This window comes from Strix uralensis, chromosome 6 (assembly GCF_047716275.1).
Source record: "Strix uralensis isolate ZFMK-TIS-50842 chromosome 6, bStrUra1, whole genome shotgun sequence".
Classification (NCBI taxonomy): domain Eukaryota; kingdom Metazoa; phylum Chordata; class Aves; order Strigiformes; family Strigidae; genus Strix; species Strix uralensis.
The window spans coordinates 2161664-2189450 of NC_133977.1; the positions used below are offsets into that span (position 1 = coordinate 2161664).

At 42.3% G+C, this 27787-nt stretch overlaps 2 protein-coding genes across 9 annotated transcripts in view; one reads left to right on the forward strand and one right to left on the reverse strand.

Moving 5' to 3' along the window:
* USP40 (ubiquitin specific peptidase 40) overlaps positions 1 to 18305 on the reverse strand; it is a 40175-nt gene extending 21870 nt beyond the window's left edge. For 5 of the 8 annotated variants that reach the window (XR_012629404.1, XR_012629406.1, XR_012629405.1 and 2 more), the window contains exons 1-13: positions 17842 to 18305; positions 15069 to 15285; positions 14462 to 14529; positions 13328 to 13441; positions 12596 to 12760; positions 11870 to 12016; positions 6735 to 6878; positions 5660 to 5788; positions 5044 to 5145; positions 4586 to 4693; positions 2528 to 2849; positions 1925 to 2006; positions 726 to 897 (exon numbers count right to left, since the gene is read on the reverse strand). Coding sequence is in view for 5 of the 8 variants with exons in the window: in XM_074872491.1 (XP_074728592.1) it covers positions 726 to 897; positions 1925 to 2006; positions 2528 to 2849; positions 4586 to 4693; positions 5044 to 5145; positions 5660 to 5788; positions 6735 to 6878; positions 11870 to 12016; positions 12596 to 12760; positions 13328 to 13441; positions 14462 to 14529; positions 15069 to 15267 (1752 nt within the window). In the remaining 3 variants the exon portion in view is untranslated. The remainder of the gene's footprint in view (positions 1 to 725; positions 898 to 1924; positions 2007 to 2527; positions 2850 to 4585; positions 4694 to 5043; positions 5146 to 5659; positions 5789 to 6734; positions 6879 to 11869; positions 12017 to 12595; positions 12761 to 13327; positions 13442 to 14461; positions 14530 to 15068; positions 15286 to 17841) is intronic. The other 3 variants (XM_074872489.1, XM_074872488.1, XM_074872487.1) reach the window with 3 other exon arrangements.
* Positions 18306 to 22384: 4079 nt separating this feature from the next.
* The window catches only part of LOC141945062 (UDP-glucuronosyltransferase 1A1-like), a 36979-nt gene continuing 31576 nt past the window's right edge, over positions 22385 to 27787 (forward strand). The window contains exon 1 of the mRNA XM_074872497.1: positions 22385 to 23269. Within this exon, the coding sequence (XP_074728598.1) occupies positions 22424 to 23269 (846 nt within the window). The 5' untranslated portion in view covers positions 22385 to 22423. The remainder of the gene's footprint in view (positions 23270 to 27787) is intronic.

Below are 27787 nucleotides of genomic sequence, written 5' to 3' on the forward strand. Positions count from 1 at the left end.
CAACCTGGCTACCAAACTCTGACACTGAACAAGTCACAGCTATTTACTTCAACAAGCCTAGTAACACAGAAAACAGTCAAGCAATTAGGATTTGGCCTTTCAGACTAGTCACCAGATAGACGAAAATAAAGTTTCAACTGGACACTAATCAAAGATTGTGAGGTACAGGCAAAGCAAACAGGGTTTCCTGACACTTAAGTTAGCTTTGATTTAGATGTCTATGAAGGAGCATTTTACAAATTGACATATTCCTTTAACACAGTAGAAAATAAATGCAAAGATACCACATTCAATAGTTAAGCTAAATATTTAACTAATTTTCTTTTTTCTTAAACTACTCTGATTATTTCCTTTTAAGGCCAGCTAGCTCCTTAAAAAGTCAAAGACAAATCTGTCACAAACTGAAATGTTAAGAATAAGCCTCGAGTTCTGCCAAGTGTCAATCCATGCCCATGTACATGCTGCCCAAGTATAAACAATTAATTTATGAGAGCTTTAAAGTCTACATGGTTAAAGCTTCATCGACTTCAAGGCTTCTTTTTGAGAACAGACCTCAAACCAATGTTTCCTTATGTGTAAGCCCATATAGTTTTTAGCCCCCTAAAACTACCTTTACTGTTGAAAGTTTCTCATTGGGATAAAAATTGTGGCATAAATACATTTGCAAATGTTGTTGTGGCTCAAGTAAAAATGAAGCGCTTGAGCTCTTTTAATATAGCAAATACCTGGAACACTGATTGTCGAAGGTCTCCTAGTGTTTTTCTTCTATCAATAGTCAAGTCCACAACACTCTCTTTCCAAGTAAGCGAAGGATGCAAAGCCCCATTGTGAAATTTATAACATGAGCTCAAATGGAGATGTAAATCAATGCCATTGTTTGCTGAGTCACATTCCGCTCTTTGGAAGAATAACACAATAATAAACCGGTAAATTTAACACCTACACATGGCTAGCTTAACTCAGAGATGCTTCTGTGCAGTTGTCCTGGAACTGATACCCTCATGGCTAAACTCACTGTCACATTCCCCCCTCCATCAAGGGGTATGCTAAGAAGTGTTCAAAGATGACAGTGATTTACACGTTGTACAATACAGAGCTAGCACAGACATCCTCCACGTAAGTAACAGTACGTTCTGTGTGTTTCTACACCTTGCTTCTACCTTTCTAAACAGAATGACAAACTTCATCTTTAGGCATGTGGAGATTGTAGTTTTTTTCAGGCTGTGTTCCAGATCAGTACTCTGTTGAAATGTAGAGACAGAAAAACTGCAGGGAAACTTGTGTCTGGACAGACACAGCCATGCCTTTCTCCTTTATACCTGTATCCAGTTCTATTAGCTAAATGTAGCAGCAAATACACCATTTAAACATTAACAGAATGAAATTTGCACAGTACAGAGATACCACGCAAGACTTGGCGTCTCTTGTGTGTATCTATATTTTGGTAGCTTAACCAGGTGTATCAGCAGTTCTGTGTGTTCCTCAACAGAAGGAAAAGTTTCAACCAACTGAATACCACTAGCCCTTTCCTCTATGTTTCTGGCAAAGGATACCATTTATTTCACAGTAAAGAAAGTCATTCCCCCTTCTCCCAGTGGAGAACTCCCTCTATAAACATAATTGAGATAATGTGTTCCATTCTTCTTCGAGAATTGCACCAATTTTCACAAAAAACTGGTACAATTTTAAACTGTAAGTTTCCCTTGAAATTCTGTAGAATGCCTAGTTACACCACTAACAGGGAAGCAGGGAACCAGCAGAAGGCAGAATCTGGACATACAAGTTGTATTCCTCAATTAACCTCTACGACATTGAATCATTTTAGCATCTGGCTCTACTCAGGGAGTTTCTTTCATTTTAAATCACTTTGGAGATCTGCAGATTAAGAATGCTGTTTAAGAGATTGGTAGTTACATTAATATACCTCTTTTTTTGCAGCTCAGTATTAGCAGCATTCATTTCATTCAGAAGGTGTTCAGGAATTTGGTACCTTGGATTTCCTCGCGCTGCAACAAATAATATAGGCTAGTTTGGCCTCAGCTGCTTAAAATGTGTTTTGGCAAACAAGAAAAGTGATCAAGATGAGACATTACAGTACGGTAATCATTGAAAATTCAGAGCAATAATGTTGCATCCTTTCGTAATAGAGAAAATTAAACTGCAAGATGATACAAAGAACAAACAAGGGTTTTTACTTCTTCCCATCAAAATCTTTCCCTAAGGGAAACTGATACATGAATGCCGTTAGCAACAACTTGCATTTGCTTCAGTAGGAGATGTTCTCTTAGTATTTGTGAAGCATACTAGAAAAAACTCTTAATGTCAGCTATAGCAAATTAACTGGTCACTACCTCCTTGGAGGTAACCTCTGTGTACCTTCAGTGAACCCTTTTCTCAAATGATCGCTAGAAGGAAAACCGTATCTTCAGTGCTCGGAAAAGACAGAAATGCCCAACAGCCTTTGCCCTCCAGAAAACAAACTGCCAATGAAGGAAGCCCCCAGAATATCAAGATGAGCTTTGTGTACCTTCAGGTGGTCTTTTTAACTGAGATTTTCGATAAAACAGCATGTAGGCACTCTCTTTACCCTGAAACTGTTTCTCAATATCCTTTTCCTTGATCGGCTGGACTTTTGAATCATTCAGATCAAACCAATGGCAACCAGCAGAAGTGTCCCTTAGCCTTGTTGGGTTTTTTTCTGAATTCCACTGGACATCATTCTTCTGAGGAGGGCTTTGGAGATCTTGTCCTTGAGAATCTGACTTAAACAGGAGCTTGTGTTTTTCCTTCAGACCAACCTTATTTTCATCAGGACTGAACTGAAATATATGAGGATGATTCTGCAAATACTGAAAGGAAAGCAAGGACAAGATGAAGTAGATAACCGGTTTTAAACACAGCAGACTTCATTAGTACTTCACCCGATTCATTCTCAAATTGATACACAAACCCCATCCCTTCAAACTTGGCTTTATGATGCTTCCTCACATATTTCCTCGGTTTAGACAGAAAAATATAATTTTCCTACCACCACTTATCTGCCTGATCTTTTATATGCTATTGCTGGCTTCATTTCTTCTATAACTTCAAACTACTGTGCAAGAAATTGCAAAAGAATTGTTTTCAGCATACATGCATCACTAAGAATTATATCAGACCAACTTCTGAATTTCAAGGATTGCTCGAGACACTGGAGTCCTTTTAAAACACTTCTCACAAGTGCATACTCTCTGTCCCTGGAAAGGTAGCATAGGGAGTGATACTCTACAGGCAATCAAAAAGCTTCTGCTTTATCAGACACACAGAGTACCACCCCAACTAGTTTAGCCCTCCAACATTGGCACTTTCCACCCTCCAGTCTCTGCGGAATTGCTCCCTTCTGTATTTACAACTGGGATCTTGAGCTCCACTCTGGGCTGCTGAGTTGTACCTCACTCAAATTAACGCTGCCCACTGTGGCATCTCAAGAACTTAAAAGCTACTCGTTCCATTTTGCCCAGCTTATCCATTCTGTTCTCTACTTTCATTTTAGCAATATGCAGATACTTCAAACAAGCTTGGTGTCCAAATTACACAAAATAAAATTGTGGCTTTTGAGGGATGGGGCAGGGGGGCGTGGACACCTACCACACTCCCATCCCCCCCCCAAAACTTAAAGAATCACCCCCCCCCCCCCCAAAAAAAAAAAAAACAAAAAGCAAACAAAAACAAGCCCCCAAAATCTGAATTTCCATTTCAATCATAATCAAAACCTCATTTGATACTTCAAAAAGTGTAAAAAATTCAGCTATTTCAGTAAGGCAAGTCCTGCACTGATCAATGTGCTTTTGGTGTAGTTCCAGCACTTGTGAAAAGTCAGCTCTGGTTTAGTCAGCACTCAAATTTTGAAATGGTTATATACTGGGTTGCTCACAGTTTGTTTCCATCAATTCTCCACCAAAGTCAGAAAAGCATCTCCCTCCGCGGAAGGCTGACATTCAGATTTCACAACTATTTTTAAATAATTATTGTGAAAACTGCATTTCTACGCAAAAAACATTCAAACATGAATTTTCCATGTATCTGTAACACAAACGCTGAAGTATTTTCCTTAGAGCATTAGAAAATACAGTAACCAACTCAATAAACAAGATTTTACTGGAAGTGTTAATTTTATGGATGTGCCCTAATCAACCGCAAAGTGGCACACATTTTCAAAACCTCATTTTTGTTATGACTGTGAAGAGGTACTGTATTTCTTCTTTAATTCTCATCAGTGCTTTTATGTTCAAGTGGTAGTAGTGTTGCTGCAGCTTCATCCACAGACACAAGTGAACCAAGGTTCAGTAGGTAAGGTTAATTCTTTTATAGGCCAGCCATATAGATGTGAAAAAAGAGACATGTTTTCAGTAAGACAATCCCTTGAGAATCTTGTCTGTGCTCCCCAGCCTACTAATTATATCTTACAAACCACTCTTACACACGCTTTATCTTGCTAGTCCAAGGGCCAGTATTTTCAATTACCATCCTCCTGACTGTTCAATAGGAATATAAATGTAAATTTATCTTAACAGTAAAGAACAAAATTAACATACATGCATATTACCTTTCGTAATGCTCCATATTCTTTTCGGTACTTCTTATTCCAGGACACCCCTTTTTTCTCCAATAATTTCTGCCCTAACTGATCCATGGGAATTTGTTTAGATTCTTCCTAAAGAGAAATGAAAAACTAGGATAATGAAGGCTACAAAAGTCAAGGGATCAACACAAAGAAGCCAATTATGAAGTGCTTAAATCACTCCTGTTTGTTAATAAGCCAATGTAACATCACCTTGTGCAACAGCTTAGGTAAGCAATTTAAGAAATACTCAAAAAGGGCCATTTTCTGTATGAAGAGGCACTATTAGTTTTAAGTCAGGTTAAGTTACAAGTTCCATCTGCTTCACAGTAAGTTCAGAAGAGTTCTCTACACTTAAACCCACCCACTCTCACATACACTAACCCCTTCTTCTAGGTTCCCTGGCATCAAAATCAAAGCAATAAACTCCTTACATACCATACCTCTGATAAAATCCCTTTCAACACCACCAATGGATTTTCTACTACTTTGGCATTTTCAGTATCTCCTAAAGCCTCATCTTCAATCAGCCCATCCTCTTCTTCCTGTGTAAGAAAAGTAAGAGACTCACAAATACTGCCATTTCACACACAACTAGCAGTTTTATAGTCTGTACTAACACTAGCATGCACAATTTAGAAATGTGAAGGAAGTTCAGATAAGCTGCCCCTGCCACCCGCTACAGACCGTATATTGTCATACAGAATATCCACTATCAGCTTTTTTAAAGGAAGAGGCATTTGCAATGTTTACAAACAGCCAGCCAGAGTCATCCACTAAATGACTGTGCTAGTCTTGAGCAAAGATATTAATTCATTTGGGAAAGAAAAAGTGAGCCCAGTACCAAGAGATAGCACAGCAGATTGGAAAGCTAAGAATTCCTTCAAAATCTTGATAGAGATCACACACTGTGGAAAACTGGCCTTCTCAATGAGGTAAGAGACCAAATGCCTCACTAAAATATTCATTAGCTTGGATATATATTTCATCCACTAGTTCTTAATACTCTTCTGAAAGATGAGATCTATCAAGCAAGGAAGAAAAATCTTTAGGACTTACTTTTAATTGCCAGTTTCCTAATTCATCCACATCTCTGATATAAACATGATAGTGTCCTCCGTAGCAGCCACCTTTATGTATAATAACAGAGAAGAGCTCATACATGTACTCTGAATCATCCATTTCAGTCTTTAAAAAGAAAAACAATAATAGTAACAATAACATATATCAGTAAATCACACAAGGACAGTTTTACACCATCAGCATAGCCTCAAATATTTCTCAGTGTACATTTGCACATGCAGAGATTGAAATGGCTTTTCATTGCTGGGGAACACAAGTATGGACTGACACAAACCACGTACCAAGGCACAGGCTTATTAAGCAACTTTTAAAGCATAATTCTGAACAATATTAGAAATTCAAAATTTAAAATAATGAAATATTGATGCAAATAAATAGAACAGCTCAACCCTGTTTGTTCGTCACCTGGCTTATTTTGTTTAAAAGACTAGAGAAAAAACAAGCAACATGTTTATATACACAAACCAAGGGGATAAAAAGGCTTCCTCAATTGCAAACACTGAGAAATTTCCAAGCTTGCACTGCAATATTTCAGTAAGAAACATGTCTTTTTCAATAACAGTGCCTCTACTGAGTAGATTCTTTACATATTTTAAGGATCAAAAATTGGCATCAAGCACTGGTATAGCTCAGTTTATAAACAAAATATATATATATGAATGCAAAGAGATTCCTAAGAAAAATGAAATAATTGCAGGCACAGAAAACATGTATAGCTAAATTTATATATGATGTTATCAGACAATGACAATATAAAAATAAATTTCAATTTCCAGGCGATAATCTTCCTCTCAAACAAATATCAGATTAAGTTTTAGGTCATTATCATACCCTTTCCTCCTGTATAGCTACAGGGTATTTCCCACGCAGAAAGTGGTCTCTTGGAAACAAAATGGAATTTTAAAAATTTGGAACTGGGGACAGAGGAGAACCCCATAAAGTTTCTCCAATACTTTGCCCTGACAAAATGCAAAATAAAAGCTAACTTGTACTTGAGATATCAGTTCTCTGCTGAGCATATAGAAACTTTAACAAATGTAACAGTACAAACCTGCTCACAAAAAGGCCTCAGATTTATCTGGATAGGGAACGTATAGCAGCTTGTTTCCTTGTATCGTTCGCACTTCTCGAAGTCAAAGTTGAATCTCAGGAGAGAAATGGTGAGAAAGGGTGGCAACTTGCGTAGTTTAGCAGACTGTAAAATGATTTTAAAAAGTTGTAAGCACACAGTTATGCAGAATAGTGTTTCCACTTTGCTATGGTCAACTCTTTTCTTTCCACCAAAGCTTTGTTACAATCGGACAGATATGACCAGTGTCTCCATTTTTAAAATGTCTTCCCTAATTCTCAATTTCCCTACCAACTAGACATCCTAAAAGCAATCAAGATCTTTCTCCTCTGTTAAGCCCTACACCTTCATTGAATAGTGATCACCACTCCCATACTTCATCCTGCTACAGAAAACAAAGGAGGACATTGCTGAAATTCTAGTCAGTAATTACATCTCCATAGCCCTCATGTTCTTTGTGAGAGGATCTTCTTGAATTGTATAGTAAGAAGCAACTGCTTCAAATCCCTGGGTCTGTGCTTACGCATGAAGTACAGCATCTTCCCAGCAACTTTGCTCTCAGTCCCTTGCAGAGGACGTGCCACCACCCACACAGACCCTGGGAGCCCAGAGGAAAAAGCACACTGAACTGCTGCTGAACAGCAGGCACAGCAGAAGAGCAATACGTGGTAGCTTTGCCGTTCTCCTATGAACAGCTGGGCACTCAGCATCTGGCACAGGCCTTGAAGCCACCCAGGAAAAAAAAAAAAAAAAAAAAGAGGAGCTGCAAACGAAGCTCAAACTACAAACAGCCTACATGCTTGCTTCTGCTGCAAGGAAAGGACCTCAACTGAGGCTGGGGCTACTACTTTTCTGGCTCCTCCTGGTCATCTCCTCCAAACACAGCATCTGTACAACACCTGAGGTTTCTTTCAATGACCTTTGAGAAGTTTTGTCTGAGGTTGTATGACCCCAAGTATGGGTCAGGGCTCATATAGGCACAGTGTTTTCAAATGTGGAAGTCAGAAATAAACCTATCTGTAACATAAGTAGCCCTGATAGGTGTATATTGTCCAGAAAAAGAGATCACTCCCACATGTATGTTGCAGCCTGCTGCTGAGTGACTGCTGAGCTGCCCCCAAGTGCAACAGAAATGGTCTGAAAAATGTCACCAGAATATATCACAGTGGTATTTTGCTTAAGATGTCAGGCTGCTTGAAGAAAAGGGCCTTGACTAAGATCTGTGGGCTGCCGTAAATGAGCACAGTGCTGTGCCTGAGCAGCATGGAGTAAGTGTATTCTGGAAGACCCTACAGACAAGCAAGGGTTAAAGTCTCCCTCATTTATACAGGGGAGGACCTTCAAGGCAGGAAGCCAACACAATCCATTAAGGCAAAACATTAATCAACATTGAACAACTTTGTGGAAAGCAAAACGAACCATCCTGTAGCACCTCCGAATGCAAGCGTAGATAAAGGAGACATGATTCTGAGCCTTTGCCATGTCTCCATCAAATGCTCCCGTTGCAGAGCCGTAACCGAGAGCTTCCCAGGGTGTGCTGGCTTTGTGTGGTGGGGTCTTGGTAGGGGGGGAGGAGGCTACAGCAGTGACTCCCTTTGAGAAGCTTCTCAAGGCTCCCCTGGCTCCAAGTGGGACCCGCCTCTGGCCAAGGCTGCGCCAGTTAGCAATGGTGGCCACACCTCTGTGATAACATATATAAGAAAGGGAACATGGGAGGAAGAGTGGGAGTTGCGAGGAGTTGCAAGGGAGATACCTCTGCAAACACTCAGTTGAAGAAAAGGAGGAGGAAAGGGAGGCACACTGGAACAGAGACCCCCTGCAGCCCATAGTGAGAGAGCAGACTGTGCCCTGCACCCATCGAGGTCACCAGTGGAGCAGATGCTGACCTGCAGAGGACCCCACGCCAGAGCAAGGGGCTGCACCCAAAGAAGTGTGTATCAGCAATAGCGTGGCCAGCAGGGACAGGGAAGGGATCTTAACCCTGGACTTGGCACTGGTGAGGCCGCACCTCGATGAGTGGGTTCAGTTTTGGGCCCCTCACTCCAAAAAGGCCATTGAATGACTCGAGCGTGTCCAGAGAAGGGCAACGGAGCTGGTGCAGGGTCTGGAGCACAGGTCTGATGGGGAGCGGCTGAGGGAACTGGGGGGGTTTAGTGTGGAGAAGAGGAGGCTGAGGGAAGACCTCATCACCCTCTACAACTCCCTGAAAGGAGGGTGCAGAAAGCGGGAGACGAGTCTCTTGAGCCAAGGAACAAGCACCAGGACAAGAGGGAATGGCCTCAAGCTGCACCAGGGCAGGGTCAGACTGGCTCTTAGAAAGTATTTCTTTGCAGAAGGGGTTGTTGGGCGTTGGAATGGGCTGCCCAGGGCAGGGGGGAGTCCCCATCCCTGGAGGGGTTGAAGAGTCAGGTTGACCCAGTACTGAGGGATCTGGTGGAGTTGAGAACAGTCAGTGTGAGGTTCATGGTTGGACTGGAGGAGCTTCAAGGTCTCTGCCAACCGAGATGATTCTGTGAAGGACAGGACTCTGTGGGAAGGCCCCTGTTGCAGTTTGGCGCTGGGAAGACTGCAACATGCAGGAGGGACCCATGCCAGAGCAGCTTGGGAAGAGCTGCACCCTGTGGGAAGGACACACACTGGAGAAAGCTGGTGGAGGACTGTCTCCCATGGGAGGGACCCCACACTGGAGGAGAGGAAGAGCACAAGGAGGAAGGAGCAGCAGAGACAACGGGTGATGAACTGACTGCAACCCCATCTCCTGCCCCCATGTCGCTGGAGTGGGGGAAGAGATAGAGAAATTAGAAACAAAACTGAGCCTGGGAAGAAGGGAGAGGTGGGGTGAAGGTGTTTTTAAGATGGGATTATACTTCTCACTGTCTTACTCTGCATATTAATGTTGTTGTTACTGTTTGAATCTGAGTCTGTCTTTTGCCTGTGACCGTAATGGGTGAATCACCCCTCCCTGACTGTATCTCGATTCCTGAGCCTTTTGCTTTATTCTCTCCTTCCTATTCCTGAAGGTGGAGGGGTGACCGCAGATGCCCTCTGGGCTTAAACCAGGACACAAGAACACACACATGGTTTAAAAAAAACCCTGAAGCAGGTATTCCATCTGTATCAGTTGTAAAAACTATATTGGAGAGCTTAGTGGCACAAAGGATTTTGCATGTTCTGCCAAGTTTAGGGTGAAAATCAGACTGTACCATTAGAATTTGATAAAGATCTGGAACATGAGATTCTTCAACCACTAACATCTCTAGAGGGCAAGACAAAACAGGGGAAAGAATAACATCCAAATACCCACAGAGTACTGAAGGGAGGGAGGAATGGTGTGGATAGATATGGGCCATCTTGTCTTTGAAAGTGGCTAGGTGTGGGGAAGGTGGGCACATTGTTAGGCCTTCCTAATGCTGCCACCAAGTCTAGAGTGACTCAGCTGGCACCTCACTTGCTGCCAGCAGTGACTCTCACTGTGGTCTGCTGTGATAACGAGCATCATGCCAGCAGCGCCACAGAGCCACAGGCAGCAGTCATGCCAGCACAGCCCCTCTCTCTTAGGGTTGTCAATGCACCCCCCTGCATCCCCCAGCTGTGTGACTTCTTACCCAAGTTCAGAGCTCCCACTGTCTTCTTGCATGAATGACCACGTGTGAGAGGTAAGCAACTCTTATCTTGCACTCCCTTGAACCCAGCAAAGTCCACATGAGGCACTGGCAAATGTTCCTGAACTCCCAAATCACTGATTAACTTCACCTGCCCTCAGCTTGCCTTTCACCCACTCCCTTCCACATTAAGGCTGCTGCAAGGTTTGGATTGAACTCATCCTGCTGCAGAGGAGAGTGACCACAGCAGGCCAGAGAGCTTTGCTGTTGTGAAGATGGCAGAATATATCAGAGTGTACCAATAGCTGTTCCCTTTACAAAAAACAGTGGGAATAACAGGAAAAAGGAGCAACTTTTTATAAAAAACTTAAAACATGAAAGAAGAAAACCAAACACCACTCTGTATCGTTCTAGAAAAATGCAACTCAAAGACCTACAAGTATTGTAAAGCTCTCACTGGGCTGCCCTTCCCTGGCCCTGGCTAACGGGATGGATGAGAAGACAAATAAGTCTTTAATTTGATTTCTATGTTGGGGAAACCAGTCTGAACTGTCATATACCAAACAGGGACAAGTTGTCAGCACAAGGATGCTGCTGCCTATGCTGACAGCGACCAATGTTATCAGCAACCCCACCATTTAACAAAGCACTCGGGGTCACATACACGACTGTACTCTGATCACAGGAACATGACTCTGAGGTTTTGCTGTGCCTGGATTTTTTTTTTTTCCCTGGCCTCTCAGATGGAGGGAAACTCCTGGTCGTGCCCATGGTTGGAAGTCACTGGCTTAGCATGCAGCAAGTGGTTGAAAAGCTCACCGAGAGAGGACACGAAGTGGTGGTGGTTGTACCAGAAGTAAACTGGCAGATGGAAACAACACAGGCATACACGGTGAAAACATACCCTGTGTCTTACACGTTACAAGAACTGGATGGTTCCTGGCATGAATACATTTGTCCTCAACACGAAGGCACTACAGAACATACTGAAAACACCTACTAAGGTGTTAATTCATCACTGCAAGAATGTGTTCAGCCTCAGGGAAACAGTGCAATACCTGGATCAACAGATCCCATTTCCCTGTGCAGAGTAACAGTTGTTCATTATTCTTGTCTCCCATTTGGGTTCCTGAGAGAATTTCCATGCTTTACTTCATTACATGGATATGTTTATTTTTTCTTCATGCTCTAGCTTACCTTTTAGCCTATCCTCTGAAATACTCAAAGCCAGGTGCCCGTAGAGGCGTGTGAATGAGGCAATACTCTCAAAACTACACACCATCCCATTGACCATTGGCTAGATTAAAGACTGCAACAACACTGAAGTCAAGAAAGAGTCACATGAGCTTTTCTTGACATAGTCGCTGAGGTTTAAAAAACAGGTCAGATTTTGGCATTCTCTTGTTATACCATCTGATTAAAGATTTTTTTTATTTTGGAGTTAGAGGGCAGACACAGCAATGTAAACAAAGTTCCTGTCAGCGAACTAAACACTGAGAATCACCAATTCATTACCTTTGAAGCTTCAACAAGTTTATCACAGGCTCCGCATCGATACAAGTTCTCATTTTCAAAGTATTCTTCTTCTACATACATGTTCCACAGGGCCTCCTCCAAGCCAGCAACACCTTTTACTGCCACTGTTAGGTCTAAGAAATCTTCCTATGCAGAAGTACAACAAAAAAAAATAACGTAGTAAGTGGCGTAAGTTCACAGTACATTAGAAAGATACTCAACCCATTCACCACAGCAGATGTAAGCATTCATTTTGCTTTCATTGCTGATGGGGAAAAACCCCCATACATCCACAGAATAGAAATTAATTAAAAAAAAAAAGAAAAAAAACAACTTTTTTTAAAATTACAGAGAGCATAAAAGACTGTAAAGGTATGTCTTACTGTTGTTAACCCACTGGTTAGCTCTCTGCTAACTGCATCTACTAAAGGCAATGCTTGCCAACTCAGAAGATGCAATAACACTTGTTTTTTTACCTCTGAGTCACAGACTGATGTAGGTGGTTTAGAAAATGTCAGCCAAGACTTAACAACAAAGTCATGAATAATTTTCATGTTTTCAAGTCTACAGCACCCTAGCCAATACACACAACCTAGATTCAACAAGGTCACCAGTGACACTCAAGAAAGATACCATTATTTTTGGAGTTTAAAAACAAAACAAAACATTTAAAGTATCTTTATCAGACTGAACAGAAACCTATCCTGGAAAATCATCTGGCTTTACCTGTCTCTCACTGATATTCTTGCATTCTTTACAAACAATCTGGTTGACAACAATCCCATGGTACAATCGGTTAATAAGATCATGACCCGAAGTCCCCACAAGGGAACTTTCCAAAGCACTGAACAGAATCCGATTTAATTCCTGCACATCATGCTGCCTCATTTCCTGCATGATAAAAAAAAAAACGAAAAAATAAAAGTGCCACCTGCTTTGCTTACTGCTTAAAAACAACAGTATATTAAGTGTGACAAAGACAGCTGCCTTGATGACTACCCATATATTTACTACCTTAAGTAGTAAATTACTACCTTTATTATTTGTTATTCTTAATTTAGCTATGCTCTCCGAGTAGCTAGAAGTACATAAACTATAACCCACATAAGACACTTTCACTTGGGTAGATTTAGACTAAACTCTTAAGATGAGTTACACAGTTCAATTTAGGTAAGAATCTACGTATTTGAGGACAAAAACCTAATTACTGTTGGAAAAACATTCCTGTAAAAACAAAGAAAAATCTAACAGAACAATTTTCTTCTGTTAATCGCTGTAAATAAATGGCATGTATTTCACATGGAGATACAGTAGTATACAACAATAGCTGACCCAATTCAATGCTATCTCCACAGCTTGAAGTACTTTAAGATACGTCTTAAATGTCAGACTTCAAAAAAATCTTCTCCATTCAGGAAAAAGGTTAGGAATGATGGTGTCACTGATGGCAATTTGTACCTCATGGCTGTTCCACCCGAAGCTCTCGGTAAGGTCTGTTGTAGATGCAGCCTGCTGGTCCAAGAGCAGAAGCTGAGCAAATAACCGTTGAAGTTGTAATGGAATTATTCGAACCTAGAAATAAAAAACAAAATATACCCAACGGATTAGAAACAGTCTTCAAACTAATCATTTAAATAAAAACAATTTAGTACAAAGCCTGTAATAAACCACCGCTGTCTATGACTTTCATAACACAGGTTGCTCAATTCACACCAAACATCCGTCAGACTTGGTTCCCAAAAATCTACACTGCCTTACCTTACTCAGCCAAATGCAGTCATGGAACATACGTTTTGTGATAAAGGAAAACTGTACAGATTAAAATTAAGCTATCACCATAGTAAAAAAGGACAATTTTCTCTGATCTTTTCCATAACATTAAACCCTAAGAACTCAGCTACAAGACATCATGACGTACAGATCTAACATGTGCTACTCCTTGCTCAGTAAAGGGTTTGGTGGTTGGGTGGAACAAGATGGGAAGGAGAATGGTTAATGTCAACAAGCTTGATCAGCTACCTATATTCATTTTTGACTTACAAAGAAAAAAATTTTCCAAGTAACCAGTGTGTCACTTGAACCCGACAACTAAAGAATGAAATTCTGTAGTCAACTTTAATAAGCACTTTTTAAACAAAGATTAAATTCCAGTCCCATACCATCTTGTGCATGGGTGGGCTGCTAAACCTTCAGAGAGCCTCACTGCAGTCATCTAGGCTGCACATATTTACTTTTTTTTTTTTCTTTTTCTGGTGATAAGTCAATCGAAGCACTGTAGCTTCAATTATGAAAGAGAAATCTAAAAAAGGACAGTACAGAATTTGAGATTGTTCCTGCTCCTCTTAAAAACAAAATGATCTCTGCTATAAATTTCAGCAGAAACAGGCTCAATATCTTACTTCTGAAGCAAAAGCTTATGGCACTGAAAACTTACAACTGTGTGAAAAAAAATCAAGCATTGGCCAACCAAACTGTCTTTCAGTATCAAAGTTAGGCTTTCCTTCATTCTCATGAGAAGTTTCATGTGAACTGAAACAATATTCTTCCAAATCAACATTCAGCAATTACTAATGACAAGGAAATTTTAAATACCTTTGCATCTGGTTTACTGCTATTATCCAGAGACCCAAGTTCTTCAGGTCCTAGAGAGAACAGCGCCTCTGTAATTGTAAAGAAAAATGACTATTTAAAAAAAGACAATATCCCCCTTTAAAGATTTAGTGTATTTTAACTGTCAAGCCTTATGATGCTATTCTTTTGGCAAATTAAGACATTAAACAACATTTCTGAACATCATTCATCCTTGCAACTGGTTCAAGCTATAACAATAAAGCAGAAGTAAGCATTAAAGTCTTTAGGTGGCAAAATATTTTTTTCAGGAATTGTAGGGGTTGCATTAAAAAAAAACAAAGGACACTTTAGACAGCAATATCCTCTCTTACTTACACAAACTGTAACTGTCCACCTGTAAGAAAAGGTAACGTTTACAATACTTACATTTAGTGCAGAAGTGATGATACTAATTTTACAGACCAACAGCTCCACGTAATAACGTGTAATAACTTATTTGAAGCAAACTCAAATAAACTATTCCTGAAAACAATCTGTTTGTGGTGCTTCTTTAATAAATAACTAGAAATGCAAGTCACTGTAAAATATCAACTCCAGTATTACTTTAAGATGATTCTGAACACATTACCTCTAAATTCAGGTGTGAAAAGTAGAGTCTGCAGAAGGGAATTGAGGTAGCAGGTCCCACCCTGATTTTTGATACCACTTAGGTTGGTGAAATCCCTGGGAGCTGGAGGCTCAGAATCTCTGGGCTTTGATTTCTTCCCTTTTTCACAATGATTGTTCGAAATAAAGGAAAAATCCTCTTCAAATAAGTTCCCAAACATTGTGAAGGCAAAATAGTCCTTTAAAAGTACAAAATAATCTATTTACTATTAAAAATGCAAATGAATCCACCCACCTCTAATCCTCCAAGATGACCCTTTCAACCCTGACTGAAGCATTTGTTCATAACTTTTTTCCTCTTATTCTGTTCATTCTAAAAATGTCAGATCCACAGAAAAAGTGTGCACTAACATAAGGGTGAATTAAAAGCATTTATGTTAGTACAAGTCTGAACAGACTTTTAACTAGAATCAAATACATCATTTTAATTTTGCATAAGCAAAAAGACGCACAGCAAAATAAATAGATCCTCCTAAACGCCTATAATTAACTAGTGCTCAAGTTGCCCAGCTTCCTGCAGGAAAGGTATGTAAGGCCTCTCAAACTCATCCAAATCTCTGCACTGTCACTCAACAAACCCATGTGCACAAGTACCTTGTCTCTCATATTGGCCAGTTCAGATGGGAAGTGTATTAAATAGTCAAAACTACAGTGGTATTTTATGAAAATATTATCTTTGTTTCCAGATGTTTGAGCCAGAAGCTCAATGGCAATTAATTATTCCTATGGAAAGTTTGTCAGTCCTTTCTGGAAACCTTGCAACCTCTCAGCATGTGCCAGGACTCCCAAAACTAGCTCCTTTTTGTTTTGTACTTGTCACCCCATAATTTCATTTGGGATGCTGTAGTTCTTGCATTAGCAGTGAGTAATCAAGGAGTTATACTGAAGCAGTGAATTATCCCTTATTCACCTTCATTCCGTGTGCAATTTTACAGATCTTTATTACATTCCACTCAGATATCTCTTCCAAAGAAAAGCTTCCAAAGACACATTCATTCCTACAACTGAACTTGCTTCCTATCGTCGATTATCTACCTCCTCCAAACCCCTTAAACTTCTCCTTTACCTGTTTCTGAGATCAGAGGACCACATCTACTTATAATATTCAAGATGCACACAAACCATGGCCATCTATAGCTAAATAATAATGCTCTGGTTTATTCTCTTTTTGTACAACTGTTAAGCACTAAACTACCTTTTTTTAAGCAATGTTTATTATTACACCAAGGTCTCACTCCTGTATGTTCTCTTCAAACCTCACTGCTATATATGCACTTTACAGAAATACACATGTGTGTGTGTGTGTATATATAACCGTAAAGCTGTGATCATCTCTGCCCCATGCTACCCCTCTTTGGACTCACCTGCTATTGCTTCATTCAGCTGCCTGTTAGCATAAAGACTTTAAAGCTTCACTGATGGCACTTGCCTTTACGGCAATATATCAGCCAATTTCACAAGAAAAATTAATCATCTCAGCATTCACTGTTAATTTCTGGTATTTATTATATGCTTGAATGCAGGCCCTAGTGAAAATACAAAGAAACTCTCCCTCCCTCACCTCTGTGACAGTTGAGCTTCTGTTTCCTATCTTTTAGCCAATTATTGAATCAAGCAACAAATTTCTTCTCCTGTGTCAGTTTAATTTCTTTAAGAGCTTTCAGTGCCAAACCTTGCTGAATGCCTCTTGAAAATCTGAATGTAGTTGATAGCTCCCTGTTCAACCAACTGGTAGTTCATCAGGCAGCTCCTAAACTCTTTTTATAAAATAACATTACATTAAGCCCATTTTAGTCCTTCCCACAGTAGAGCAGTTTTTAGGCAAAAGGCTACGCTCAGAGCAGCTGACTATGAAGCAGCATAGCAGTGTTCACTCTGCTTGTTCTATAATGCTTCTTCAGCACTTCATACAATAGATATGCCCTTATAAACCCTCACAAAATAAAATAACATGGCTGGGGATACTTCTCAATGAACAAAGATAGGAAAGAAATAATTTTGATCTCTTTGCATTAGACTTGTCTAGCTCTTATACCTTGACTGCCTAAAAAAAAAAAGTTTGTAAAGGTCCCACTTCCCATGCTTCAGACAAAATTACTAGGTTTAGCACTCTTCCCAAACTGTCTCGCAGCCTTCATTCATTTTTCCAGCTAGACCTGCTGCACTTTAGTATTTAGCCATCCAAAGATTATGACCCTTCCTGTTTTCCTCATCCAAATGCACAACAGCTTGCTTCTAATAGGTTAGTTCACCATAAAAAAGCACATATCTAGGAAACAGCAATCATCTTACGAACAGTCTGCTGTACCCACCCACCACTCTAGAGAAGCACTTTAGCAGGACAGTGCCAAATCCTCCCTCGCTCCTTATTTCTCAATCCTCAAAGCTCTGCTGCTTAGCAGCTTCCTTCCCTTAAAAATCATACAGTAATATAGATTAGAGCAAATCTCTGGATGATGTCTCTGGCCCAATGCCCTCACAAAGCAGGATCAACTTAGAGCACATCGTTTATTAGGGCCTTGTCCTGCCAAAGTTGGAATAACTCCAAGAAAGGAGATCCCCAAACCCTTTCAAGTCCCTGCCCTATATTCCGATCTCTGATGGGAACCTCCGGTGTTGTAACTCGGGTCTCACACCTCTCATCCTACCTCAGCGCACCCCCTGCAAGAACCAGACTGCAGCTATGCCCTCCCGACAGCAGTAAGGTCTCCACCTCGCCTCCAGGACGAACTCACCCGGCTCCCCCTCCCATATGCTCCAGCCCCGGAGCCCCACGGAGCTGAGCCCAGTCTTCAGACGCAATCTCACCGGTACCGAAGAGAAGACGAGGACCGGTGCCCTGGGCCTGCCGCCCGCCCCCCGAGCGGCCCACAGCGCGGGGGGCTGAAGGGGCACGGTCCCCCGCCGCCTCCTAGCCGGACTCACCGCTCAGAGACAGCACATGGAGCCGGGCCAGCGCCTACCGCCACGGCCCCGCGGCCGCCGCCACGTTTGTTGTGGCGCCGCGCAAAGCACGCTGGGACCTAAAGGCCGCCGCGGCTCCGGGACTTCACGCACCTGGCGAAGACCCGGCGAGAGACCAGCGGCGCCCCCTCACTCCACAGAGCCAGGGACGCCTCCCGCAAAGGGCGGGAAGGAAGCGCCGGGGACGGGCGCCGATACTAACCGCAGCCCGAGCGGCCCCGCGGCCCCGGGGCCTGCCGGGAGTGGTAGTGCGGCGTCACGGCGCCGGCGGGGGGAGCCGCGCTGCCCGCCGGGAGGGGGTGGCTCCCCGCAAGGCCTTCTGGGGGATGTAGTTTCCCGCCGGCCGCGGTGCATACTGGGAGTCGGCCTGCTGGTGGCGGGGGGACGGCGGCAAGGGTTGCCATGGAGACCCCGCGGCCTGCGCTGCCTCGCCAGCCCGAGGGCCTGGAGTGTTACCATAAATTCGGTCTCAAAAGATCCCCCTCAGGCTTAGTTTGAAGTTTTAGAAGGCAGGCATTCTTTATTGTAGCACCGGATGCACAGGGGATCGCTCCACCTAACATGCATGCCGAAAGACAAAAGCACACTTACTATATACAATAAAAGAAATGAATATTCATATAATTTCCAAGAAGTACACACCTATTTCCAGAGGATCTAATGCATATGTTAATACATTGTGCAAGCGTACTAAAATCTGAGGAAGGGTCTCTGAGGGGCTTCCCTGGGGGTCTTTGGTGGTCTATGGTGGTCCCTAGTGGTGGTTGAAGAGGTGTCTCTTAGTGTCCTTTCCATGAACTCTGAGGGTTTTTTTCATATAAGGCGTCGGCTCATTGCTCTGTCTGTAAAGTTTCTCAGCTTTCTTATCTTTGACTACCACAGGTGTCTGCTGGTTTCTCTGCCCTCCCCAGGATGTACCCATCACAGTTGCAAAAATTATGTCCTTGGGTGCATTCTTATCTGAGGCCCCTTACAGCAATTAACAACTGCTTGCAGGCATCAACTAGCAGGCATCAGGAGGAATCACAGAATCATCTCGGTTGGAAAAGCCCTCGAAGCTCCTCCAGTCCAACCATGAACCTCACACTGACCGTTCCCAACTCCACCAGATCCCTCAGCGCTGGGTCAACCCGACTCTTCAACCCCTCCAGGGATGGGGACTCCCCCCCTGCCCTGGGCAGCCCATTCCAATGCCCAACAACCCCTTCTGGAAAGAAATACTTCCTAAGAGCCAGTCTGACCCTGCCCTGGCGCAGCTTGAGGCCATTCCCTCTTGTCCTGGAGGCCAAACCTGCCCGGGCCCAGCTTCTGCCTGGTGGTGGACCTGACAGAAGAGGAGAGAAACACATCTCTGCCATGACTCAGACCTCTCAGGCCACCACCATAGGCCAGGCCCTGCTGAAGCTTTCTGAAAAACATAGCCAGGGATGAAGCTCCATGTACTGGCCTTGTAGCACAAGGGACTTGCTGCAAGGAAGAGCCCTCAGAGAGGCTGCGGCTGCTTCTTCTCCTGCCCCTTCTGGTCCAGTTCCCTCCCTGAGGTTGTGTGGCCCCATCAGGTGCAGGCCAGGGCTTGTACCGCCGTTGGGATTTCAAATACAGCTGAGCCTGGCCAGTAATCAGAGAAGACCAACGCCCTCTTTGAAAACAAGGAGGTGTTCACTTCTGCCTTTCTAATGCTGCCACCAAGTCAAGTGACTCAGTTGGCACCTCACTTGCTGCCAGCAGTGACTCTCACTATAGTTTTGCTGTGATCATGTGCATTGTGCCAACATGGCCACAGAGCCGCAGGCAGCAGTCGTGCCAGCACAACGTCCCTCCTTCCCGCTGCAGCCATCCAGCATAGCCCCTCTCTCTTGGGGTTGATTGTCCACGTATACCCCGGCATCCCTCAGCTGTGTGACTTCTTACCCAAGTTCAGAGTTCCCACTGTCTTCTTGCACCGGTGACCACATGTGAGAGGTAAGCAACTCTATCTTGCACTCCCTTGAACCCAGCAAAGTTTAACTCATCAGGAAACCCTTGCCAGATAGCCAAGCCAACTGAGCAAACTCTCACTCAGAAACGCCTCTAAGGTACTGATTAACTTCGCCTGAGCTGCGCTTGCTTTTGCACCCACTTCTATCATGTTAAGAGTGCTGGAAGGTTTGGATGGCAAATTTGTTCTGCTGCAGAAGGGAGGGGAGGGCAGGACATTTCCCTAACAGATGTCTGCTTACCCCTCTTCAGTAAATGGGAGGATGCCAAAAAAAAAACCATTATAAAAAAAATTAAAATCAACCTTTTTGTGAGAAAATGCTGTTTACTAAACCGGTCATTTTTCCAATTATCATATTTAAGTGCAGTTTATATAAAGCTGGAAATAATAACATGTTTTAGTTATTACTCCTTTTTATTTTCCTTACAGTTTGTAATAGCATAGAAGATTCTGAGAGTATTTTTTCACTTTTCCCTCAGACCTTCTCCCCCTGTTCTGAAGTTCAAATATTTTGTTTTCAGAAAAGTTATCAAGTGGCTGAAAGAAAACTGTGTTTTGCCACTTACTCAGTAGTTTCCCTACACAAGAAAAAAGTTACAGGCATTGGTAAAGTGGCAAAAAGAAATAAAAAGACTCATAGGAAAACATGCAGAAAACGATACATAATCAGTTGACCACGGTACAGGAGAGAAAAGAAGTGTGCCTGAGGGACAGAGGCTGCATGGCTCTAAATATTCTATGTTTCATTATTTTTCCATGTCACAGTGCCATTTAGGCATCTAATCTTTTCAGATCAATAACATCAAAAGCAGTGCTGTGAAGCTGATGGCTCTTGCAAACCCACGCTTGTGCCTGAAGCTACTTGTTAGGTAAGTCAGGTCCGATACCTGGGCTCACACCCGTCCCGATCCAATGTCGGGGGAGGTTGCGATGCGATCCCAAGAGCGAGATTAAGACACAAACGAGGTCAAATGCCATATACCCAAAACAGGTTTTTATTATGAAAGAAGTGGAGAGAGGTAGCAATAGGACAGAATGGAAGGAAAAGACAGAAATAAAGCAAGGATGCGGGATAGGGCTGCAAGAATAGTCACCACCATGGATCCAGCGGCGTCCCGTTGGTCCTCAGTCTTCAGTTCTTCGGTGATGGGTGCACACGGATCTGGCTTCGATGGTAGATGCACACTGAGCAAAATTTTCTGCTGCCTTTTTAAATTCATCGTATCTGCTGATTAGCATATCTGCTCACCTTTAGGTTTTTTTTCTCTGGTCCCACAGGTTTTGTTGCATCTGGCTTCAGGGTAGGAACATTGCCTCTTGTCAGTTCATTAGCAATGCAGGCATGGGGTCTGGCCTACACAATAGAGCCACAAATGGCTACAGGATGGGGCCAGCTCAGCACAGCTCTGCCCCTTTGAGGCTGTCTGAAGAGTCTGGGCAATGCAACCACAAAGAAGTGGGGGGGTGCATCCTTCAATACACTCCCACTTCTCTGGGCGACATCCCCCAGACCAATTCACAGGCCGCAGCAGCTTCTCTTGGAGGTTTGCACAGACACAAGCAATCTTTGAGACACTCATAGGACATTCCAGTCTCTCACAACACCCGAGGCTCTACTGAGCAGTCCAAGCCACATGAGGAGTAGTAGTCCTTAAAACACATTTAGTCTTATGTCTGGCCTCTACTTGATGTATAGGCAAGTGGTGAGGAGTTTTCAGCTGCCTGAGAGGGCCATCTTGTAGGCTGTGGAACAACTGCATTGCTGCTCTGAAGCAAGAACCTGGGCTTCAGCTTCACAGATCTCTGCCTCAGCTGCCAGGTCAGCCTCTCTCAATGTCTCTTCTTGGTGTCTGTAGACTCTGGAGATTCTTGCTAGCTCAGAAGAGTTGGTTCCTCTGTCCTCTCCCCTTATCCTGAGGGTCTACTGTTCTGTCCTCAGAGAAATTATCTGAACATCCATGTCTCCAACCACAATGAAATTTGTTGAGGGTGTTCTCGTTTGTTACTGTGGTGTTGGAGTTGTTCACACCAGACTTACCTTCCTTGGTCCTGGCCAAGGACACATCAACAACCAAGAGAGAAGTCCTAAGAAATCTGACTGGCATGTTGAGGAGCTAGTTCGCTGTTGAACACTGAGGAACTCTGATGACTCAGCACAGGAAAAGGTCACCACATCTGGCTTTACAAGCAAGGAGGAAACAACAACAAAAAAAACCCAGCAAAGCACCCACAGTCCAAAGCAGTGAATCATTAACTAGAAGATTATGACAGAGCAGCACAACACAGCTGATAAACCCATCAGCTTCTTTCAAAAGCTTCTTCAAGCTACAGCCTGAAGAATACTCTTCCACAGTCTGTACTCTGACCACAGGAACATGACTCTGAGGCTTTGCTGTGCCTGGATTTTTATCCTCCTCCTTCCTGGCCTCTCAGATGGAGGGAAACTCCTGGTGGTGCCCATGGCTGGAAGCCACTGGCTTAGCATGCAGCATGTGGTTGAAAAGCTCATCGAGAGAGGACACGAAGTGGTGGTGGTTGTACCAGAAGTAAACTGGCAGATGGAAACAACACAGGCATACACGGTGAAAACATACCCTGTGTCTTACACGTTAGAAGAGCTGGATAATGCCTTTCATGAGTACGTTGCCACTCACCTGAAGGACCTGCCTTTCCCACTGAACACTCTAGCACTATACAACAGCTCAGTGCATGTTTTCCGTACGTTCTTTGTTCAGTGCAAGGACCTGTTCAGCAGCAAGGAGACCCTGCAGTACTTGAATCAAAGTGGCTTTGATGCTGTCCTAACAGACCCCGTTTTTATGTGCGGAGCAACACTCGCTAAGTATTTTTCTCTTCCGTTTGTGTTCTTCATGAGAGGATTTCCTTGCAACTTACACTACAAAGCACCGCAGTGCCCAAGTCCTCTGTCCTACATCCCGAGACTATTTACCTTCAACTCGGACCACATGACTTTTTTCCAGAGAGTGGAAAATGCACTGGTTTCCCTCCTGGAGCTTGGGTACTGTAACGGTTTCTATGAAGAAGCAATAAAGTTTTCCTCTGAAGTTCTTCAGAGAGATATATCCCTGCTCGACCTCCTGAACTCTGCTTCCGTTTGGCTTCTGAGATTTGACTTTGTGTTTGAGTACGTCAGACCAGTGATGCCCAATATGGTCTTTATTGGAGGTATAAACTGTGCTCAGAGGAAACCACTGTCTAAGGTATGTTCTTTTTCCTCCAAATTACACATTTTCTAATGAAATGTGATTACATTGTTTCTGGAAGTTTAGTGCTATTGAATTTTTTTTATTTCTGGTAATGGTTTAATACAATCAGGTTTTGGCAGTTGTTTTCCACAGGCTGAAATCAAATTACCTTGATGGAGGCAGATGACTTGGATTAATGAGGATTTTCTGGCAAGTCCAACAAAAAATGGACTTCATTTGCCAGCTACAAATTACTGTCCTCGGTGAATGTGTATTATTCACCAACCAGATGCAGTTTTGATTTCATTTTCATGGAGTCTGGCATATATTTCTTTCACCTGACCAAAATCCCAAAGACCATGCTCTGAGAGTCATCTTCTGTTCTTAACTCTAGGCTCAAAGTCAGTTAATTTGTTTTGGTTGTGTTTTCATAACATATAGTTTCCAAACTGGCTGTCTATGTTAAGTTATTTCTGTTTGTAGATCATAGTGAACAATAAATGTCATGTTGAAATGGGAAGAATTAATCTAAAATATTGTATTTGGTGACACTTGTATGCAAAACTCAGATAAGTTTTCATACCTATTTCTTGACATTTGCTTTTACCAGAATTGTTCTGCAGGGTTTTTAAAGCTAATCTAGAGATTTAAGTCTGTCTTGATAGATACCGTATAGTCTCTAAACAAATTAAGAGCACTACATCTTTCTAGGCACAAAGCAGGACACAAATCTCTTTCCTATGAGATTACTCCCTCACTTTTGAATTGTGGTCACACACTATCACTGCACAATTGCAGTAAAAGATCTTTGAGATGAAGGGTTTTTTTCTTTCTTCTTTCAGATTTCTTTTATATTCTTTGACAGGCTTATGCAGAGTCCACTAAGTAAAGAATAAGGCAAATAAAAAGTAATATTATAAATTAGAATATTAGAATAATAATATAAATGTTAGGCTCAAGAGAGTGGCACTTCATAGTTTGAGATTTAAAAGGCAAATTCTTGCTGGTTGCATGATGTAAGTCTTCACTTCTATATCTTGAAGGTCTCGGAGCTGCAGTTTCTAACCTTGTTAGAAGGGTAGAGTCATTCTGCCCTCATTTTATACCTACCATCTTCTGTCTTCACACTGAAATTGTCATTTGGTGGAAATCACATGTTTCAAACCTGGAAAAAACTTGTGTATTCCTCCTACCTTCAGCCCGCTTTTTGTAGCTACATTTTCTACAGAGAGCAGAAGAATTTCTCCTATTTGACTTTGAACAGAGCGCGGCAACAAGGCAATAATGCAGTAGAGTGTAAACAAATGTGAAGTGAGTCATATGAGAGAAAAAAATCTACCTATCCATACACAGTGGTAAGACCTGGGTTGATCATTACTGTTCAGAAATACAACCATATGATAAGAGTAGATAGTTCTCCGAAACCCGGTAGCTCATTGCTCAACAGACAAGAAAACAAAAAATTAGGATGACTAGGAAAGAGAACAAGAGATTCAAAATGTGGTTTCTTTTTTCAGACGAGGAGCTTAAGCCACAGACCCTTCTGTTACACCTCTTGCCATAGTTTTCCACAGAGAAATCCGGCATTGTGGCCTCATTCCAGAAGAGGGCTCCTTTCTGCCGTTTCTGCTGTGGTCCCGCGGAGTCCCCGAAGGCATCAGGGTGCTGAGGAGCTCATGCTTTTGCAGAACTGGGCATATGATCTTATCCAGAACAGGGCTGAGAATTAAATTCCAAATTCCCTGACCCTCCTGAGCCATAAGCGTCGTCCACAGCCTGCAGTCTCGGAGGGAGTGGGAGAACATGGGACCACAGGACTGGGCCTGAGGGAACACAGGCTGCACTTACTCATTGACTAAAATAACCTCACTGGCTGCCTCAGGCTGCATTTCCTCTTGCCCTGCACTTTGCACAGACATCTGTCTCCATAGCAATTACATATTCATTAACAGACACATAAATCCAGTTGCCAAGTCCTAATGTGTCTGGAGATTTTAGACAAGGCTTGCAGGAAATCAGACCCAGTACCTTGACTGAGCAGAGGTCCTGTGCCAGTGTCATCCTCTAATGACTCCAGAAGTACCTGAAGGCTGGCATGGTAAGTGGTCCCTCATTAGGGGGACATCGCAAATGAACTCAGACTGTGAGCCCTGAGACACTTTGATGAAGATCTCATCTTTAGCCAAAGTTAATGCAAAGTTGCTTTTTTTGGGCAGCTTGTAAAAACAAAGCTCATGATTTGATCAAAGCAAAGTTCAGAAATGTAAGCTAGAGCAACCTTTTAAAGTTGTTCATGTTTTTTTTAACCTAACATACCATTACTTACTTAAACAACTGGTTAACTTAAAACATTAAAATAACCCCAGATTTCAGTTGGTAGCTACTCAAGTAAAGGAGAAGTGTAACTGAATAAAGACCCTGTCATTTGTCCCTCCAGCACAAGGATTAAGAAAACAGGTCCCGTTCTGAAACCCTCCTGCCAGAGCCAGCAGCATCTGGGAAGCTCTGATAAGGAGACGTTTCTAACTGCTCCTCTGAAGTATGCAATTAAAGTGGAAATCAAAGACTTTGGCAAGAAGCCAGAGAATACAGTAAGCAGTACCAAAGCGCCCACACATACCTGATACACAGCGACACACTTTTCAAAAGCCTGCACAACCCAAACATCACTTTGTGTGACCTCAGAAGGGATCCCGTCATGTCTGCGCGTTCTGTTAATTTGCTAACATGGGTAGCTAAATTAGTACAGCTATAGGGGAACTCTTCTATTTTCAGCACTGAAGCAGTAATCATCACTCTGTTCATGAACCAAACACTTGGGTCGTTTTTTCTGTGCAATATTCAAGGTGTTGGTTCAGAGGAGCCTGATCCCATGTCAGCATCTGTTTATTATGCTTTTGTAAAGGATGTTGAGCACCTTTAAAGCAGACAATAATGTTCATATCTGCCTTATATTACAGTGCCAAAATACACAACACATCAGGCAAGTAAAAGCAGCTCTAATTTTGAACTTTCTTTTTGAAAAAGAAAGTTTAACCATCATGCATTGTACATCTTCAAATGCACAGTACGTATCAACCTGAAATGGCTGCTCAAACCAAACATCTCATTGTCCTCCTCAGTTTGCTCTTGTCCACATTCCTTTGCCTCCCATATTTTGAGGAAGAGATATTGAAGGAAGCTGTAAACCACAGTTCTTTCAACAAAAAATTCCCTCATATCAGATGTATCTACTGCCTTAGCTTCCCTTTCTGTGGGAAGTTTGTCTTCTGGTTAAATTAAAACACCTTCTCTAACATGAGTCAGTATTTGACAGAGGTCTATGCAAGTCTAGAAAGGCTATAAGAGTATTAAATTTACAAATATCAAACACATGGCCCGACAAAAGTTAGGAAATATTCCAATTACAGTTACCTGGGCAGACTTAAATGTCACCTGACTTTCTGTTAGGATACAGTCATTAATTTCAGGATCACATACAATCATTTTCATATGATTTCGATTCACTGTGTAGGAGAGAGCTGCCCTAGAAATTATCTGTGTTCTGTGATTTGCTTAGCTGTCTGCTGCTTCTTGCTACCACAAAGACTTAAGAGGAAGGTTACTTTCCAACTTGCAGTCATCACTTTCATGGGTTGTTTTTCCTCTGAAGTCATGCTAGCCAAACTCATCCTGTGCAGGTGAATGCCAGTGTATCTCCATAGCTGTGTAAGGGAGCAATCAGGCAGGTTCCTGTTAGCAGCTATCAATCCGCATTTTTTACTGTAATCCTTTTGCCTGACACTGTTTAGCATCAAAAAGGGACTGAGTTCAATTACACAAGGATTCCTGCTGACAAAATGTATAAGCCTGATCCATCATCCAGAAAGCTGGGAAATCAAATCACATCATCCACACACTCTTGCATTTGAGCAACCTTCTCCTTCTTGCAAGACCCAGAGCATAAGGGGGTGAGCAATTCCATCTAACAACAGGGAAACAAATCCAGTAGACAAAACCAAAACTTTCAGGCTGCCTCAACAAACATTTTAGTTCTAGTTTTAGTGCTACTCATATAACAAGTAGCTGCTGAGGTACCCATTTGCTATCCTCTTCTCTCACTGTTTGCTACCCAGGTTAGAAGAGATCCACACATCACAACCAGTCCAACTCAGAGATAAGCAGTTTATTGCAAATTGAACACCATTTATTGCAGTTTATTGCAAATTAAAACACCAACATTGAAAAACCCAGCAATGTACAACCAAGAAGGACCTGGACCCACAGAGTTGATGAACTGTTACAGTCATGAACTGAACTGACATTGGCCGTGAACTCGTGAGTTCATGAATTAGAAATATTTGCTGGTTTATGTTATCTGAGGTACAACGGTGAATTGCTGTTTTGTAACTTAGTTTTACACCTGATGGGGTAAGAGGTTAGATGGAAGTTAAATGTGGAGACAGGGAAAGATTTTCTGTTGGCTACTTATCTTCAAAAAAAATGCATGTTTGCATCAATGAAAAAAAGAATTAATTTTTCTCAGTTGTACCA